General features: G+C 54.0%; 1 protein-coding gene and 1 long non-coding RNA gene across 5 annotated transcripts in view; both read left to right on the forward strand.

Moving 5' to 3' along the window:
* Positions 1 to 4,029, forward strand: part of LOC747774 (meteorin-like protein) — a 79,768-nt gene extending 75,739 nt beyond the window's left edge. For all 4 annotated transcript variants that reach the window (XM_054682597.2, XM_024353589.3, XM_063806565.1 and 1 more), the window contains 2 exons: positions 2,080 to 2,139; positions 3,160 to 4,029. In XM_054682597.2, coding sequence (XP_054538572.1) covers positions 2,080 to 2,139; positions 3,160 to 3,479 — 380 coding nt within the window. In that variant the 3' untranslated portion in view covers positions 3,480 to 4,029. The remainder of the gene's footprint in view (positions 1 to 2,079; positions 2,140 to 3,159) is intronic.
* Positions 4,030 to 8,044: 4,015 nt separating this feature from the next.
* On the forward strand, positions 8,045 to 10,505 carry LOC134809640 (uncharacterized). Its single transcript, XR_010155906.1, has 2 exons — positions 8,045 to 9,772; positions 10,408 to 10,505. It is a non-coding gene; the product is annotated as an uncharacterized LOC134809640 (long non-coding RNA).
* The last annotated feature ends 6,740 nt before the right edge of the window (positions 10,506 to 17,245 follow it).

Below are 17,245 nucleotides of genomic sequence, written 5' to 3' on the forward strand. Positions count from 1 at the left end.
CACACCCCGGGGCCCCCATAGGAGAGCGCACCGGGCAGCTTCCAGCTTGGGGGTCAGGAGGCCCCCGTGGTGGGGGCTGCAGTGTGAGTCTGTACAAATCAGCAGGAAGGGGATTTGGCCAGAAGCTCCCATTCTGGAGGGTTGCTGGGATGGCAGAGGTGCCCCCCCAGTGCCAGGCTGGACCGGCCTCAAGGTGCTCAGCAGTGCCAGGCTGGACCGGCCTCGAGGCGCCCCCAGTGCCAGGCTGGACCGGCCTCGAGGCGCCCCCAGTGTCAGGCTGGACCGGGCCTCGAGGCGCCCCCAGTGCCAGGCTGGACCAGGCCTCGAGGCGCTCAGCAGGCTGTGCAGTTTCTTTTTCCTGATACCTTAATGGAAGCAAATGCAGGAGAAGGTGGGTGGGCCGGTGAGTCAGGCACTGAGCCCGGCTGGGAGGTGCCCTCACCCCTGCCTGGCGGAAAGTGCTGGCCTTGTCTCTGGGTCCCTCCTACCTCCACCCTGCGGGGTCCACAGAGACCTGCGCTTGCCCAGTGCACCGTAGACTCCAGGGTCTCCGTTGACCACATGTGCAGGCCCTGAGGGTCCATGTAGGTTCCTGACCCCAGAAGGCCTCTGAGCAGCTGTCCCCGCCTTGGCCAAGGTGCCAGATATGTGTGCTGCCCTGTCCCCCGGGGCCCCCAGTCACCAGCAGCTGGCTCGGGCCTGCACTCATCAGGCAGGCGACAGCTCAGCTCACTTCAGCCCAGCAAGGGCAGCCGGCCAGGGGTGCAGACGGCGTTAGCTTCTTCCAGGGCCAGCGAACCCCAAGTCAAGGTCGTCCCAGCTCTTGACCAGGGACGTTTCAGAGCCTTCAGAACGTGAAATGGCACCGGCGAAACTAGTGCCATTGAGATTTCACGTCTCAAAGTTTCTATTGCGTTAGGAGACTTGGGGCCAAAACCTAGAGGCTCAGAACAGGTGAGGCGAGGCCTTGAAACCTGCAATAAGAGCAAATAATAAAACCATGTTTCCCAAGTCCGTTCCGAGTGTAGGAACGCGGGGCGTGCAGAGGTTTCTGTTTCACAGTGGCCCACCCGTCTAAGAAACTGGGGCGAAGGGCAGGGCGAGGGCTGGGCCGCGGGGAGAAGGTTGTTGGGAAAGCCTGGTTTGGCCGGTACGGGAGCTCATTCTGAGAAGCCTCCGTGCTTTCTGCATTCTCTGGGGGAGGCCAGGCCCCACAGGGTTCAGGGGCTTCAGAGGGGGTTCTGTGAGCAGGGCTTGGCTTGAAAGCCATTTGGGGCATGCACCTCATCCCGCGGCCAGCTGGCGTCCGGGGAAGGTGCCGGGCCGATGGCCCTGACTGGAACTCACTGCCCTGCTGGGTGAGGCCCCACGCCGGTGGCAGGTGGACGTGTCGCTGCCTGCTTAGGGATCCCCTTCCTGGAATCTTGGCCTCGCTGGCCCTTCCAGCCACATGGGGGGTCCCGCGGGATGGGATCCTCCTTTTGGGTGCCGCTGCCGTCGCGACCCAGGGAAGTGGGCAGCAGAGCTGTGGGGAGTGTCTGCCCTTTGAGGAAGCTGGGAAATGAGGGTGGTCCCGGCGCCGTGGGCCGTGGAGGTGGGTTGGGGGTGACTCTTGTCTGGTGGGTTCGGTTCAGCCCCAGTGGGCTTTGCATTTGCAACAGACACGTGAGCGATTTCTCAGTGAGTCCGGCTCAGCCGCACTGAGGAGATAAGTGGGGAAAGAGCACAAAGACCCCTCCCCACGAAGGCCCTGGGACATGGCCGGACTGAGGGTCTTGCTCTCGGACATGTGCCCATCATGGCCGAGGTGCAGGCGCCTTTGGTCCAGGTGGGGCCGAGGGGTCCCCTGGGTGAGACCCCGGCGTGGTCGAGGTTGTGTTTTCTGTCTCCCGTGCTGCCGGCCCCTCCAGCACGTGCCGCCAACTCACATTTGAAGTGGCGTTGGTCACAAAGGTGCCTTGACGTGGACACCCTCCCTGACTTGGCTTTGCTGAGTGTGAGGATCCTTTGACGGTGGTGGGCGGCGTTCCAGAGCCTGTCCCGTCCAGGCTGCTTCCTGACTCTGCCTTTCTTCTTCAGCGCTGTGCCGTCCCTGCAGTGACACCGAGGTGCTCCTAGCCGTCTGCACCAGCGACTTTGGTGAGTGTCTGCTCGGCAGCTTCTACCTCCTGGTTTCTGCCACATGGAGCTGTTTGGGCCCAGGAGTCCCTCTTCAGGGCCCAGGACAGCCTTCCGGTGCTGCGTGGACCCTCCTGGAGGGGCACACGCTGTGGAAGCCCTGGGCTCGGCCCTCCACCAGCCCTGGGGATGGGGACGCCACCGCCCACACTTGGAGGGAGCTGGGGGTTGTTTTAGTGACTGTCAAACATTTTCCCATTTTGTAAATGAGATCACTGCTCTTCGAGGGGACTCTTGAAGTCCACTGTTTCCCAGCAGCTCTTCTTGCTGAAGTGCTTTGTAAACAGCATTTTATCAGCAGCCCAGAGCATCCTTGGCGTTGGACACTCTCTGCCCCCCCCAGAGTTCACGCTGTTCCAGGCCTGAGGCCCCCGGCGGCTCTGCGGCTCTGCAGGAGGAGCTTTGGGGTCCCAGGGCTCCAGCCCCTTTGCTTGTGGCGTTTGCACAGACGCCCTGTGGGAAAGGTTTGGCCTCCCGTCGTGTGGTGCCGTGGAAGCCATGTCCTGCAGGCCCTGGCTCTGCACCCCACCTCCAAGCTCAAGGACAGGCCCCTTCTCACTGCTTTCCCGGCCCCTGGCATGGAGTCGGGGCTGGGCAGGGGTCTCCAAGTGTGTCGCGAAGGCTGTCCCCATGCCCACCCTCTCCTGTGAGCCGCACTGGGTCTGTCTGATCAGGACACAGAACTGCAGGGGCACCCTGTGTATCAGCTGGACTTGTTTGTTCTGTTTTCCCATTTAACAGGTCTGGCCCTTGGTAGAAAGGGCACCTGTTCTCTGACGACGTCTAAGTATCTGGGACACCCCTTGGCAGCTTCCTGCTGTTACATTGTACTTTTCTCTGGGAATTTCCACGCTAGATGGCAGAGTCTGGGGTCAGCTGCCCGTTCCAGTGCACATCGATGCGGGGGCAGGGGGAGGTGCGGGGGTCTTGCTGTGTGCTTGCCTTTGCTCACTCCCTGTCTCCATCTCCTTCCCCGCACAGCCGTTCGAGGCTCCATCCAGCAAGTTACCCACGAGCCTGAGCGGCAGGACTCGGCCATCCACCTGCGCGTGAGCAGACTCTATCGGCAGAAAAGCAGGGTCTTTGAGCCGGTGCCCGAGGGTGACGGCCACTGGCAGGGGCGCGTCAGGACGCTGCTGGAGTGTGGCGTGCGGCCGGGGCATGGCGACTTCCTCTTCACTGGCCACATGCACTTCGGGGAGGCGCGGCTCGGCTGTGCCCCACGCTTCAAGGACTTCCAGAGGATGTACAGGGACGCCCAGGAGAGGGGGCTGAACCCTTGTGAGGTTGGCACGGACTGACCCCGGGGGTCCTCGGGCCGCTGCCCTTCCTCTCCTGATGAGTCACAGGCTGCGGTGGGCGCTGCGGTCCTGGTGGGGCCGTGCGGTGAGGGCCGCGCGCTGGGAGCCGCATGCCCTGGGCCCAGGCCTGACCCTGGTACCGAAGCTGTGGACGTTCTCGCCACACTCAACCCCATGAGCTTCCAGCCAAGGATGCCCTGGCCGATTGGAAATGCTGTAAAATGCAAACTAAGTTATATTTTTTTTTTGGTAAAAAAGAAATGTCCATAGGAAACAAATTCCTGTGTCTTAAAACGCCTTGGTGTGCCGTCTGATACTGTTCTCTAAAGACGTTAGGAGTCACGGCATCTGGCCTGCGGTTGGGTGAAGCACTGGCTGTTGGGCACAGTGGATGTGTGAAAAGGTGCCATTCAGAGTTGTTATTCTCATGACGGAAGTTTTGGAGCCAAATAATACGTTTTTTATTTTCATTTTATTTTTAAAGAATGAGCTTTGGTCCTTTTCGGGCCGCTGGTTGTTTCCGTTCCCGAGAATAAAGACCAGGATCCGACCAGCCAGAAGCCAGAGTCTGTCTTTCGCCAGGTCCGGTGCCCACGGCCCGTGTTCAGGGCCTCGCTGGACGTACCCCAGGGCGCCACCCTGCCTCGGCAGACACGCTTGCTCCTCCCGGCAACTGTCCCTCAGCGCCTGCTGCTGCATTTCCATTAATGCAGGTCCTGCCCTGTGGCCCCAGCCTGCCCACAGTGCAGGGGCCCACAGCTAGTCTCTAGACGCCCAGGAGCTGGTCTGAACCCAGGTTGGTGACCCCATGTCCCCAAAGGATGCGGCTGCCAGAACAAATCACCACCGACTGCAGGGCTGAAACAACCTCCTTCTCTGAGTTCCTGAGGCCACAATCCAAAGTCACGGTGTGGGCAGAGCCTCTCCCTCCAGGGCTCCAGGGGAGAACGCTTCATCTTCTCCTCAGCCTCCAGGGGTTCCAGGGAGGACCCTTCATCTTCTCCTCAGCCGGGGGCAACCCTTCGTCTTCTCCTCAGCTTGGGGGGACCCTTCATCTTCTCCTCAGCCGGGGGCGACCCTTCGTCTTCTCCTCAGCCGGGGGCGACCCTTCGTCTTCTCCTCAGCCAGGGGAGGACCTTCATCTTCTCCTCCACCAGGGGAGGACCTTCATCTTCTCCTCCGCCGGGGGAGGACTCTTCATCTTCTCCTCAGCCTCCGGGGGTTCCAGGGAGGACCCTTCATCTTCTCCTCAGCCGGGGGAAACCCTTCGTCTTCTCCTCAGCTGGGGTGACCCTTCGTCTTCTCCTCAGCTGGGGGGTACCCTTCATCTTCTCCTCAGCCGGGGGCGACCCTTCGTCTTCTCCTCAGCCGGGGGTGACCCTTCGTCTTCTCCTCAGCCGGGGGAAAACGCTTCGTCTTCTCCTTAGCTGGGGGGGACCCTTCGTCTTCTCCTCAGCCAGGGGGTGACCCTTCATCTTCTCCTCAGCCAGGGGGGGACCCTTTGTCTTCTCCTCAGCCAGGGGGGGACCCTTCGTCTTCTCCTCAGCCAGGGGAAAACGCTTCGTCTTCTCCTCAGCCTCCGGGGGTTCCAGGGAGGACCCTTTGTCTTCTCCTCAGCCTCTGGGGGTTCCTGGGAGGACCTTCATCTTCTCCTCAGCCAGGGGAAGACTCCTCGTCTTCTCAGTCAGGGGAGGACCTTCATCTTCTCCTCAGCCAGGGGAGGACCCTTCGTCTTCTCCTCAGCCAGGGGAGGACCTTCATCTTCTCAGCCAGGGGAGGACCCTTCTTCTCCTCAGCCAGCGGGGGGGACCCTTCGTTTTCTCCTCAGCCGGGGGAAAACGCGTTGTCTTCTCCTCAGCCTCCGGGGGTTCCAGGGAGGACCCTTTGTCTTCTCCTCAGCCTCTGGGGGTTCCAGGGAGGACCCTTTGTCTTCTCCTCAGCCTCTGGGGGTTCCAGGGAGGACCCTTTGTCTTCTCCTCAGCCTCTGGGGGTTCCTGGGAGGATTTTCATCTTCTCCTCAGCCAGGGGAGGAACCTTCATCTTCTCAGCCAGGGGAGGACCCTTCATCTTCTCCTCAGCCGGGGGGGGGGGGGGTCCCTTCATCTTCTCCTCAGCCGGCGGGGGACCCTTTGTCTTCTCCTCAGCCAGGGGAGGACCCTTCATCTTCTCCTCAGCCAGGGGAGGACCCTTCATCTTCTCCTCAGCCAGGGGAGGACCTTCATCTTCTCCTCCGCCAGGGGAGGACTCTTCATCTTCTCCTCAGCCTCCGGGGGTTCCAGGGAGGACCCTTTGTCTTCTCCTAAGCCTCCGGGGGTTCCTGGGAGGATCTTCATCTTCTCCTCAGCCAGGGGAGGAACCTTCATCTTCTCAGCCAGGGGGAGGACCCTTCATCTTCTCCTCAGCCAGGGGAGGACTCTTCATCTTCTCCTCTGCCAGGGGAGGACTCTTCATCTTCTCCTTGGCCTCTGGGGGCTCCAGGTGCTCCTTGATGGTGGCTGCATCACTCCAGTCTCTGCCTCCATGGCCACAGGGCTTCTCCCTGTGTCTGTGTCCAGATCTTTCTCTAACTAGGACATTGGTCACTGGATTGGGGCCCACACCAGTGACCTCGTCTTAAACCGATTACATCCGCAAAGACCCCATTTCCAAATAAGGTCACACTCAGCGGTTCCTGGTGGACATGAAATTTGGGGTACACCATGCCCCGGCACAGGGGGTCCCTGGGAGTGTCAGTTAACCAGACCCCAGCCTGCATCCCCATTGATGAATCAGGCAGTTCCTCCCGTGCAGCCACTAAGAGCAAAGGGGACCTGGGAGAGGGTGGTGTGGTCAGTGGGCACCATGCCGGCCTTGCCAAATGCTCAGGCACTCCGGGTAAGCACTGTGTACCAGCTCAGATGTTCACTGGCTCAGGTGTGCACCGGCTCAGGTGTGTACCGGCTCAGGTGTGCACTGGCTTAGGTGTGTACCGTGCACTGGCTCAGGTGTTCACTGGCTCAGGTGTGTACCGGCTCAGGTGTGCACTGGCTCAGGTGTGTACTGTGCACTGGCTCAGGTGTGCACCGGCTCAGATGTTCACTGGCTCAGGTGTGCGCCGGCTCAGGTGTGTACCGGCTCAGGTGTGCACCAGCTCAGGTGTGCACTGGCTCAGGTGTGTACCGTGCACTGGCTCAGGTGTGCACCGGCTCAGGTGTGTACCGTGCACTGGCTCAGGTGTGCACCAGCTCAGGTGTTCACTGGCTCAGGTGTGCACCGGCTCAGGTGTGTACCGGCTCAGGTGTGTACTGGCTCAGGTGTGCACCGGCTCAGGTGTGTACCGGCTCAGGTGTGTACTGGCTCAGGTGTGCACTGGCTCAGATCTGAGCCAGCACAGGTCTGCAGGCTCCCACAGGTCACAACAAGAAGCAGGTGTTTCTGGGCGAGGACCTGAAGCAGCAGGCTGGGGCTGGGCCAGGTCCCACTGTGGCTGGTGGTCAGCACACCTTTGCCAGCAGGCGCCACAGCACAGGTGCCCAGCCCACAGTGGGGCAGCAGGGAATCTGCTCCTGGAACCTGGGTTTTCTGGGCGGGCTCCCGGGGGTGTTGACTGACGGGAGAAGGCTGCAGAACAAGAAGGTCGGGTTTCAGGCTGGCAGCCTCTCCTCAATTACAGGGATGCTGGGGTAGGCCAGAACCCGGTGTCAGGTGGAGTAGAAGTCACGCTTCACGGGAGGCTTCTGTTTTTTAAGAAGTGCCTGTGGGCTGGGGGGTTTTTGGTCCAGAGTCTAGGGGAAGGCAAAGCTTACCAAACAGAAAGTGTCCACTCTGGGGTGGGGGACTGGGGCCTCATCTCTTCGCTAGGCCAGGACAGGGCTGTGAGGTCCAGCTGCCTGCTCAGCTCTGGAACCTGCCCTCCTGCAGGAGCCCATGGCCGTGAACATGCACACGGGCAGATCCACATGTCCCCCGAGGAAAAAGAGAGGGTCAAGGTTGAGTGTGTGGGTGCTAGGGGGTGCAGAACTCACTTCTAACTATGAGGGTTGAGGCGGGCTTCACAGGGGAGGTGGGTTTTGAGCCAGGCCTGCAGCCCGGCATCTGGAAGTGGCTTCCAGGCTCTCCCTGAGCTCTCTCCTGCAGGACACCCCTGCCTGCAGATCTGCACCCCCAGCTCCTTCCTGGGGACTTGATATCATGACCCTGCCTGGCACCCCAGGGGTGAATGCTGCACCCAGCCCTGAGGGTTTCCATCTGCTGGGGGCATCTGACCTGGGCAGGCCAGGGTGGGTGGGAGGGAGTCCAGCGGGGGCAGGTGCAGGGTGGCCAGGGGGAGACACTGCCCTGGCTGGGACCTGGATTCACTAGGTCATCACCAATGCAGGGGGTCCTGGCTCACTGGACTTTGCTACTAGAGAAGGTTGGGGAGCTCCACATGAAGGCAAGAAGGCTGGGGCTCAGGGTGTAACTCATCCCCGGAGAGCAACCAGAAAGGCCGTCGGATTGCAACGCAGCCTGCATTGTCCTCGCTGAACGCCTGGTCCTGTCCCACCTGCACCGGACAGCAACTGCTTCCCCTCCAGGGCGGACCCCATCGTCCCCCAGGTGCTGCAAGAGCAGTGAGACTTTCCTAAGACAAGTCAGAGGCTTTGGAGCTCTCGGGGGCGGTGGCTTCTCCCAGGAGCCCCGTATCTGTCAGTCCCCCCATAAGGGGAGGGGAGTTGGCAAGGCTCCTCCTTGCTCCCAGCGTGAGGATTGCCCCTACTTTTCCGGCCCCCACTTGCCCCCTCCACCTGCCCTTTTCCCTCCGGGAAGCCCTGGAGGTTTTCCAAGAACTCTGCGGGTCGAGGGGGCAGCCTATGTGGGGTGGCGGGGGGCCTCCTGCTTGTTGGATGCCCAGACGCCTACACCTTTCACCCTGGGGTCCAGTCGGCTGATGGCCATGAGAGAGAAGCTGAGAGCAACCAGAGCCCACAGCTCCACGCTGGTCCCCCATCTGCAAACGCTGGGCCCCATGGGAGCTGTGACTCGGTTTCCAGCTCGTCACAGGGCTGGCCGAGGCCCCGGCATGTCAAGCCATCTCAGGTTGGGCAGGAATGTGGTCCGTGTTCACATGTGTCTCTGTGTGTGTGAGAGAGAGGGGTCAGCTGGGACGCTGGGGTGGCAGGGACAGTCCCGGCTCACCCCTCATCTTCCCTCGACCTCGACTCCCTCCACATGAGGAGCCCCCCCTTCCTGGCTATCCCGTGAGTTGAGCTTCCTCTGCTGGGAGGGCTTTGTCAGAGGTTCCCTGCGGTTCCAGAAGGAAAGTTGGCTGCAGGGAGGGCCGGGCACTGGACACCATGTGGCTGAGCCTGTGGCGGGGGCTGCACAGCTGGGTTCCCAGCCCCCCTCCTTGTCCCCACCCCACTGCACTGGGAGGCCCTGCTGAGGGGCCAGAGTCCAGCTGCAGGTCCCACGGGTGGGGGTGGGGCCCCTCATTAGCACTGCAGCTGACACTGAGGGCTTCCACCTCGCTAATTGATTAAACTGTTTAGAAACCAGGCCGGCGTGGTGGGAATTGGCCCCGGCCGGGCTGTCCACTCCCCTTCTGTGCAGGCAGCGGCCCCCGGAGTTCATCAGTCAGGCCGGTTGGTGGGGTCCCGGCCCTGGCTGCCCTCGGGAACCCTTCTTTGCTCCTTTGTGCAGCCAAAATGGTGAGGGTCCTGAGAGGAGCTGGTGAGACCCTGGGGTCCTCTCCTCCCTGACCACTCACTGGGCGAGCATGGAGGGAGGCCTACTGTGCACGGGCATGTTCCTGGGAACCTGCCTGCTGGGATTAAACCCGCCCTTGTGAAGGACGGCAGGTGGGTCACTCAATACCAGGAGGGGCACGGGGCTGTGAGCAGAGGCCCGACCCGAGAGCCTTCTGAGGCGGCACTGGGTGCTCCTGGGCCCTGCTCTCCTGGGATTTGTTGTGCCTGTGACCTCAGCCTCTTCCTTCCTCTCCTGTGGGATTCCCCCAACACCCCCTCCCCTCCTGCCATTCCTTCCCCCACCAGGCCCCATGCCTCCCCTCCCCAGTGCCCCCTACCCCCAGGTCTTCCCTCTAGGACATCAGCCTGGGCTGTGGGTCTTGGTCTCCCACAGAGACTGAGTCCTGGGAGAAGGGCAGAGCCTTGGTTCCCAGTGCAGCCCCTGTGCCAGCCTGCAGTGGGCGCTGGTTCAGCCGGTGCACACTGGGTCCTGCCCCCACCTGAGGAGCGGCCTGGGGCCTGGTCAGCCCTGCTGGTGTCTGGCCTGCAGCCAGCACCGGCTCTGCTATTCACACTTGGTTACAGGTGGGTGCCCATCCGAGCAGCCTCGGAGCAGAGTGGGTCGGGCTCCGGAGGTGGGGGCGGCCACTAACAGCAGGAGGTCGTGGCAGTGCCGCTATGGCAGGGGTTCTGAGGGGCGGAAGCCAGGGGCGGGACGTGGGGACGCAGACCTGCAGGGAGGACGCCGGCTCACCCAGCAGGGAGGGGATGGCCGCCCAGGGACCCCCAGCCTGCCCGCTCTGCTTCCCCGACCGCCCGCCGGTGCAGGGGCCCCACGGGGGACGCCAGGGAACGTGAGGAATCCGGAGTCAACACTGGGCCACTGTGTGCTGCCAGCCGGGCGGGCCGTGATTTATAAAAACAGCGGAGGCTTGGCTGGTATCGGGGCGGTGAGGTCACGGCGGCCGGGGGCTCTGGAATTTCTTCAGAAGAATTTTGCTTACCAAGCCACATACTTTCCTAGCCATCAGTTTGATCAGGGGCAAGATGAAAAATATGCTAAAAAACAAAGAAACAAAAATACACCCGGGGGGCTCCGGTGAGGGGGAGGGGCGCTGTGGGAGGGCGGAGGGCCCAGGGAAGGGTGAGGGGCCGGGAGCCACTCTGCCCGGCACTCTCCGCCCAGAAACAGCCCAACGCCCCTTTCTTTCCCCTTTTAGCACTGCTGAGCTGGACTAAAATGCCCAACAAGGAACTTTACTAAAAACTGAGGCAAGAAAGAAAACACACATGACATAAAAATAGTCAAGGGCACATTCTTGATGGGAGATAACTGGTCTCTGGCCGCAGCGGCTGCCAGGTTGGGTGTCGGCCAGCGGGTCTGCCAGTCCCACCCACAGGCACTGCACTTCCCTGGGCCTGATGGGGGGTGTGGCGGGTCTGTGGGAGGGGGGACAAGGGTGGCAGGACCCGTGAGGGGGGTGGCGGGTCTGTGGGAGGGGGGACAAGGGTGGCAGGACCGTGAGGGCGGTGGCGGGTCTGTGGGAGGGTGGACAAGGGTGGCAGGACCGTGAGGGGGGTGGCGGGTCTGTGGGAGGGGGGACAAGGGTGGCAGGACCGTGAGGGGGGTGGCGGGTCTGTGGGAGGGGGGACAAGGGTGGCAGGACCCGTGAGGGGGGTGGCGGGTCTGTGGGAGGGTGGACAAGGGTGGCAGGACCCGTGAGGGGGGTGGCGGGTCTGTGGGAGGGTGGACAAGGGTGGCAGGACCGTGAGGGGGGTGGCGGGTCTGTGGGAGGGGGGACAAGGGTGGCAGGACCGTGAGGGGGGTGGCGGGTCTGTGGGAGGGGGGACAAGGGTGGCAGGACCGTGAGGGGGTGGCTGGTCTGTGGGAGGGGGGACAAGGGTGGCAGGACCGTGATGGGGGTGGCGGGTCTGTGGGAGGGGGGACAAGGGTGGCAGGACCCGTGAGGGGGGTGGCGGGTCTGTGGGAGGGGGGACAAGGGTGGCAGGACCGTGAGGGGGGTGGCGGGTCTGTGGGAGGGTGGACAAGGGTGGCAGGACCGTGAGGGGGGTGGAGGGTCTGTGGGAGGGAGGACAAGGGTGGCAGGACCCGTGAGGGGGGTGGCCGGTCTGTGGGAGGGAGGACAAGGGTGGCAGGACCCGTGAGGGGGGTGGCGGGTCTGTGGGAGGGGGGACAAGGGTGGCAGGACTGTGAGACGCTGTGAGTGCAGCACAGTGGGGCTCTGTGAGAAGCGACCCGGGCAGCTTGGGCAGGGGCAGGCTGGGCGGTGCCTACGGGTCTCTGTCCACCGGAGCCTCTGTTCAGCCCACCTCAGTGTCGCTCCGGATGTGGATAGAAGGAGACACTGTCTGGGCCACAGACCAGGTGCTTCCTTCGTCCTGACCACACCTGCTTCTGCCCAGGAGACGCTGCAGGGGCTGTGCTCCCCGCCCGGCTACTCTTGAGTGGTCCCCAGGCTCCTCCTCCTCCCGGTTCCACCTGGAGCCGTGGGGCTGTGCCGGGGACGCCTCGCTGCAGCTGCAGCTCAGGGAGAACTCACTGCTGGAGCTTCTGCCTCTCCCGTGCCGTGGGGCCGAGCCGAGCTCCACCAGGGTCTGGACTTCTGCACGGGCAGCTGTGCTTCCCAGGGTCGTGGAGAGGGGTCCTTGGTCCCAGCCACTGTGTGACCTCAACCAGGACACTTGACTTTCCGGGACATTGGTCCAAACACTGAGGCAATAGAGATCCTGAAACAGGAGTAAGTGACTCACACAAAACGGCTAGAATCCAGGTTTCCAAGCATGGTCGGTTCAGTGCTCTTTGATTCTACCAGCTTGCCTCATTTACGTATGTGTAAATATGTGTATTCATGGACATATATTTATTTATTACATGAATGTGTTATATATGTATATATGTGAATATATGTTTATGTGATTGGATATTTACATGCATGAATATGTTAACATATATGCATGATATCTGTATTTATATATATATGTATTTCATTCTGTATATTCTATCAAGTATCTACTGACAGCTCTGTTGCATGATTTGTGTCATGAATAATTGACAATATCCATACAGGGAGTTTAGGTTAATTTACATCAAAATTTTTTTTGAACACATTTAGAAATTTTTCACAGCTACACATACAGCTGCATGGTTATAGATTCGGTTTTCGTGTTCGTGGACTTTGTTTTGCTGATGCAGTGCTGAACGGCAGAGGCATTTTCAAAAAAGCGCATCTCAAAGGACAAGATCAAATGACATTGTAACTGAAGTCTGCATTTTTGGTAAGACTTTCCCTCTGCTTCTTTGTCACCATGCATGAGACAAGCTGTGCTGTGCTGTTTCAGACAAAGGGGCTTGCAAGAGACAGGCATTAAGACTTTGCTTTATTTCTTATGTATTTGTTTATTCACAGTGTGCAAAACCATGTCCTGCCTGTTTACTCTTGTAATAGAAGGAAATTGTAATTCATTTCCTTAATGAAAAATATGCTATGGTTTACCTCACATGTAGGAAAGAGCCATTATTACTACCACAGCTATTGTTTTCCATTAATAAAATTCATTCATTTCATCTAAATCAGAATAACATTTCTTTTTCTCTTAACTCTTACTTTTCTTTTAGATAATAATCAAAGTTCAGTGGTAACAAAAGTTATAAGGGCCCCTTGGTCAAATGCCATAATCTCCTAAACCTTCTCTCATATGGAGATCAGAACTGCAATTCAGGCACATTGATTGGTTTGATTTCTTTGCATTGAAATAGTCTGCTTTTCCCCATCACACTAAGATGTAGAAAAGTGAGGAATAGTTGCTATGTTCTCTCATTTTGATCTTTATTAGAATTTGATGTTGGGAATCTGCTTATTGGCATATTCAGCCTTGTTACCAAGATGTGTGCTGTTGAGGCCATAAAATAGAGAGCTCAACTTGAAGATTAAGGCAATTGCATGCCATTATGTTCAATGCTAGTTTGCAGTTTGGGGGTAGTAAGTATGTCTGCCAGGCAGGCAAGTTCTGTTACATGGCACTGGTCCAGTGCCTAGCACTTAGCGGACTAGGTGAATGAATGAATAAGCACGTGCATTTTGCCATTCCCCCATACCACTGGTATCATTGTTTTGTCTATTTTTTGCCCCAATTATCAATTTTAATTTATAAATATTGTATAAAAGAAAGTTGTATAAAGCAAGTATCTTCTGCTGGTTATTATTAATAAAATACATATGTAAGTATAGCACCGTTTATTTAAATTCATTGTTGTATTCCTTCCACACAAATGTAGGACATAGAACACACCTTGGGAAACCCTGAAGTTGGAAAGTTCTCAAGTAATAATAATAGTGATAATAAAGAATAGTTATACCAAGCAACTATCACTTAAGTACCCAGTATCTACAGAGTTAGCTCATTCAATTTAATTGTCATACCTAAGAGGAAATCATTATTTTTCCCACTTCACAGGCAAGAAAACTGATATTCAACAAATTTAAGAATTTGTATGATAAAACTTATAACAATCGTAAAACAGTTATTGATAAAAACTGATTTTATGCTGAGATTTATCAACAATATAGTATTTGATTTTCACAATGACCCTCTGCGGTGAGAATTGTTATATTCATTAACAGATGAGGAAACTTTAAATAGCCCAGTCACTTAACTACTAAGTGGAATAGTCAGTATTTGAGCTCACCTGTCTCTATGACCTAATCCTGCAACACATGCCTTAATCTAGGAGAACTTGCAAATTCCACCATAGTAGCCAAGAGCATACAGTAGTCCCCCCTTATCCAGAGGTGATATGTTCCAAGACCCCCAGTGGATGCCTTAAATCTCCAGTAGTAGAGAACCCTATGTATACTTGCTGAATTTTTTTTCCTTCTTCACAATTTCACAGGTAGAAGATTCATTCTTACCATAGATTTTAGCAACTTCAGCATACCATTTTTTCTCACCTTATTAAATGTAGAACTTTCACTTTTTCACTGAAAGGAAGCATTTTACAGCTTCTCTTTGGTATATCCAAATTGTCAGCATCACTACTCTCGTGCTTTGAGGCCATGATGAAGTAAAAGAAGGGTTACTTGAACATAAGCACCGCAATACCACAGCAGTCCATCTGGTAATTGAGCCGGCTATGAAGTTACTAACAGATGGGTGGGTAGAAAGTGTGGATATGCTGGACAAAAGAAGGATTTGTATCCAAGGCGAGGTGGAGCAGGAGCGCAGGAGATTTCCCCAGGCCACTCAGAACGGTACATGACTAAAAATTTATGAATTGTTTATTTCTAGAATTTTCCATTTAATTTTTTTGGATGGTGGGTAAGCCAAACTGCAGATAAGGTGAAACTATTGTACTTTATAGAATGGAGCAGTAGGAATACTTTTGAGATATTCTAGTTCCACTGTGTCACAGGAAACAATTCTAGAACTGTAAGTTACCAAACTCATCAGTTACTATGATTTCAAATGAATACAAGAACTAAGCTTGCTTTTTTTTTTTTTAACTGTTCATTGGTGAAGGTGGCAGGGAATCATTCAGCATCAGTGAAATAACCAAGTATTTTTGGACTGTTAACCAAGTCATTTAGAGCTGTGCGTATATACCTTGTTTGTATAAATTGAGAAGAAAGTCACCCAGCTCTAAGAGCAGTGAAAGGTTACCAGTTGACCTTTTGTCTTCTTTTGGGAAGCACAGAGGAGCAAGGAACAATCCAAGTTTCGAGGGGAGAGGATCCACAAAGTGTTATTTGTTTTCTTCCATTTGATTTCTATATTCAGCTGAGCACTTCCTTGAAACTGATGCCCAGAGCTGTCATTTATCCACTTTTCCATGATCACATCTGAATCCCACAGGCCCACTTCAAATGTGGAGAGATACACCTGCAGTTTCTGAATGGATTTCTTCAACAATGCCGCCCAATTGACTCACATTAAAAATACTTTGATCGACCCATCTCTTTGTCACATGAAGCTGGAAACACTAACAGAGGCTGTTGGAAAGAAAGGTCTGGTTCCGTGGCCAAATACCTTGACTTTTCCAAAAACAGACTTTTTCTGTCTCTTCAGAAGAAGAATTACATGCAATGGGAAGATTGATGTTCCTCTGTCAGAAAGCTACCTTGGAACAGGTGTTCCCAATTAATTTCCATGAGCCACATTTATCCTGTGGTCAGATAATTAAAAAAAAATAACCTGGATAAACCTTCTTTTGCCAGTCTAATAACCACATTTGATGTAATAAAACAGCAATCACTTAGGAATATTTCAATAAAAAAGATTTATTTTTATTCTTTCTAGTATATATCATAATGAATAATATTATTGATATTATAGAATTTAAAATTACATTAAATCAGAGCTATTTATGTTTATTATGCAAAATGTACACAATATAGAAAAATATAAAGAAAAATTTCAATACACAGAAGTATGGATATGCTTTATTTTCACTCCATTTTCACATATATATTGACATAGATGTAGTCAAACATTATTTAGAGTTTTATGAATTAATAACACAGTCATTAAAAAGTAATTAACCAAGTAATATTCATAGTCATTGCAAACTAATTGGAAAACATAAATAAATAAAATATAAGCATCACTTTCTTTTTAGTAGCACAATACTTTTTCTGATACATGTTATTTCTGTTTGTTTGCTTTAAAATTCAAAAGATTATATTTATGCAGTAATGGATTTTTGTGGTTGTTATAGAGCCCATGTGCCCTGGGGAAGGATTTTAAATATCATGAAACTGAGTTCTTTCCAGTTTTCTTTCTCATTAAAGGGGCTGAAGAGATCAGCCCCTTAGCAAAGATTTGACTGAGATATAAAAGAGACAATTATGTACTCTATTACCAATTCGGATGGACTTTATGGTATTTAAATGAACAAAGCTCTCTTTGTCATTTCATTAACATGATTCCTTTTCAGAGAATGAGCAGTTCTCATCTACTTCCTCCATTGTGGGAAAACAGCCCCATTTTTCTCAAGCTCATTTGAAAGGCAAAATGGTTGTTGATCTCTCCATAATTGATTGAGGATGTGTCTGGCCGCTGAGGGTACCTGAATCCATGGCTTATATCAGACCACATTAGAGTGAGAAGTGCCATGTTCTATTTGGGTGGAATAGTTAGAGGTTCAAAAACCACAGAACATAACAACCATTATTAATTTATAATTCCGTGGCATTTGTTAGCTTGTTTTTCTCATTTTTTCTTTTTCCCTCTTAAAAAATGAAATGTGTAACGTCTGAGACCAGAACATATTGTTCTAAAAGGGTTCAAATTTAAAATGCTGAATTTCTTCATTTGAACTTTACCCAATTATGAGAATTTTAATACTTGCAAATTATTTTTTATTGTTTTATTTTACTTTTAAAAGTAATTTTATACATTAGCTAGTCTTACTAATTAAAATGCATACATCCAAAATTGCCCATATTTAAGAAGCATGTCAAAAATAAATAAAAATAATGGATCCAGATGAACAATGAGCTTTTATTTTACTTTGGCATATTTTAAGAACTATAAGCTCAGAAGTATGTATGCATATTATTTTATATATTGTACATTATTATATGTACATTATCATATACATGTAAGCATATTCATGTATTACCTATCATAGACGTTTGAAATGCTTGTTTCTCGGTGCCGTAAAGAATAGCACTTGAACATAAATTTAATTTACTCAGCAAGGCCGTTTTTATGCTTTCTGCAGAAAGGGTATACTCGCCAGCAGTTTTGCCCGGAGAGTACACCAAGCAAAGGAGACAGGGTCATTTCCAACCTGCAGTGCCCACCATACTGCTGTGTCCAGTTTCCGTTGGCTGGAACGGGGCCTCACATTTGGTTTTGTCTCGATTGATGAGCGACTTAGAACTTTTTAAAGAGGCAAAGGTAGAAGAGAACAAAGGAGAGAGGAAGTAACTTGTGGAATGCTGAGAAAGGTAAAAACACCTTTAAATAAGGAAAAGGAACAGGCTATGACCTAATGCTTGCTTCAACCAGTATAAGCCTGCCAGGGCAAATATTCAG

This window comes from Pan troglodytes, chromosome 2 (genome assembly GCF_028858775.2).
Source record: "Pan troglodytes isolate AG18354 chromosome 2, NHGRI_mPanTro3-v2.0_pri, whole genome shotgun sequence".
In the NCBI taxonomy this organism is placed as follows: domain Eukaryota; kingdom Metazoa; phylum Chordata; class Mammalia; order Primates; family Hominidae; genus Pan; species Pan troglodytes.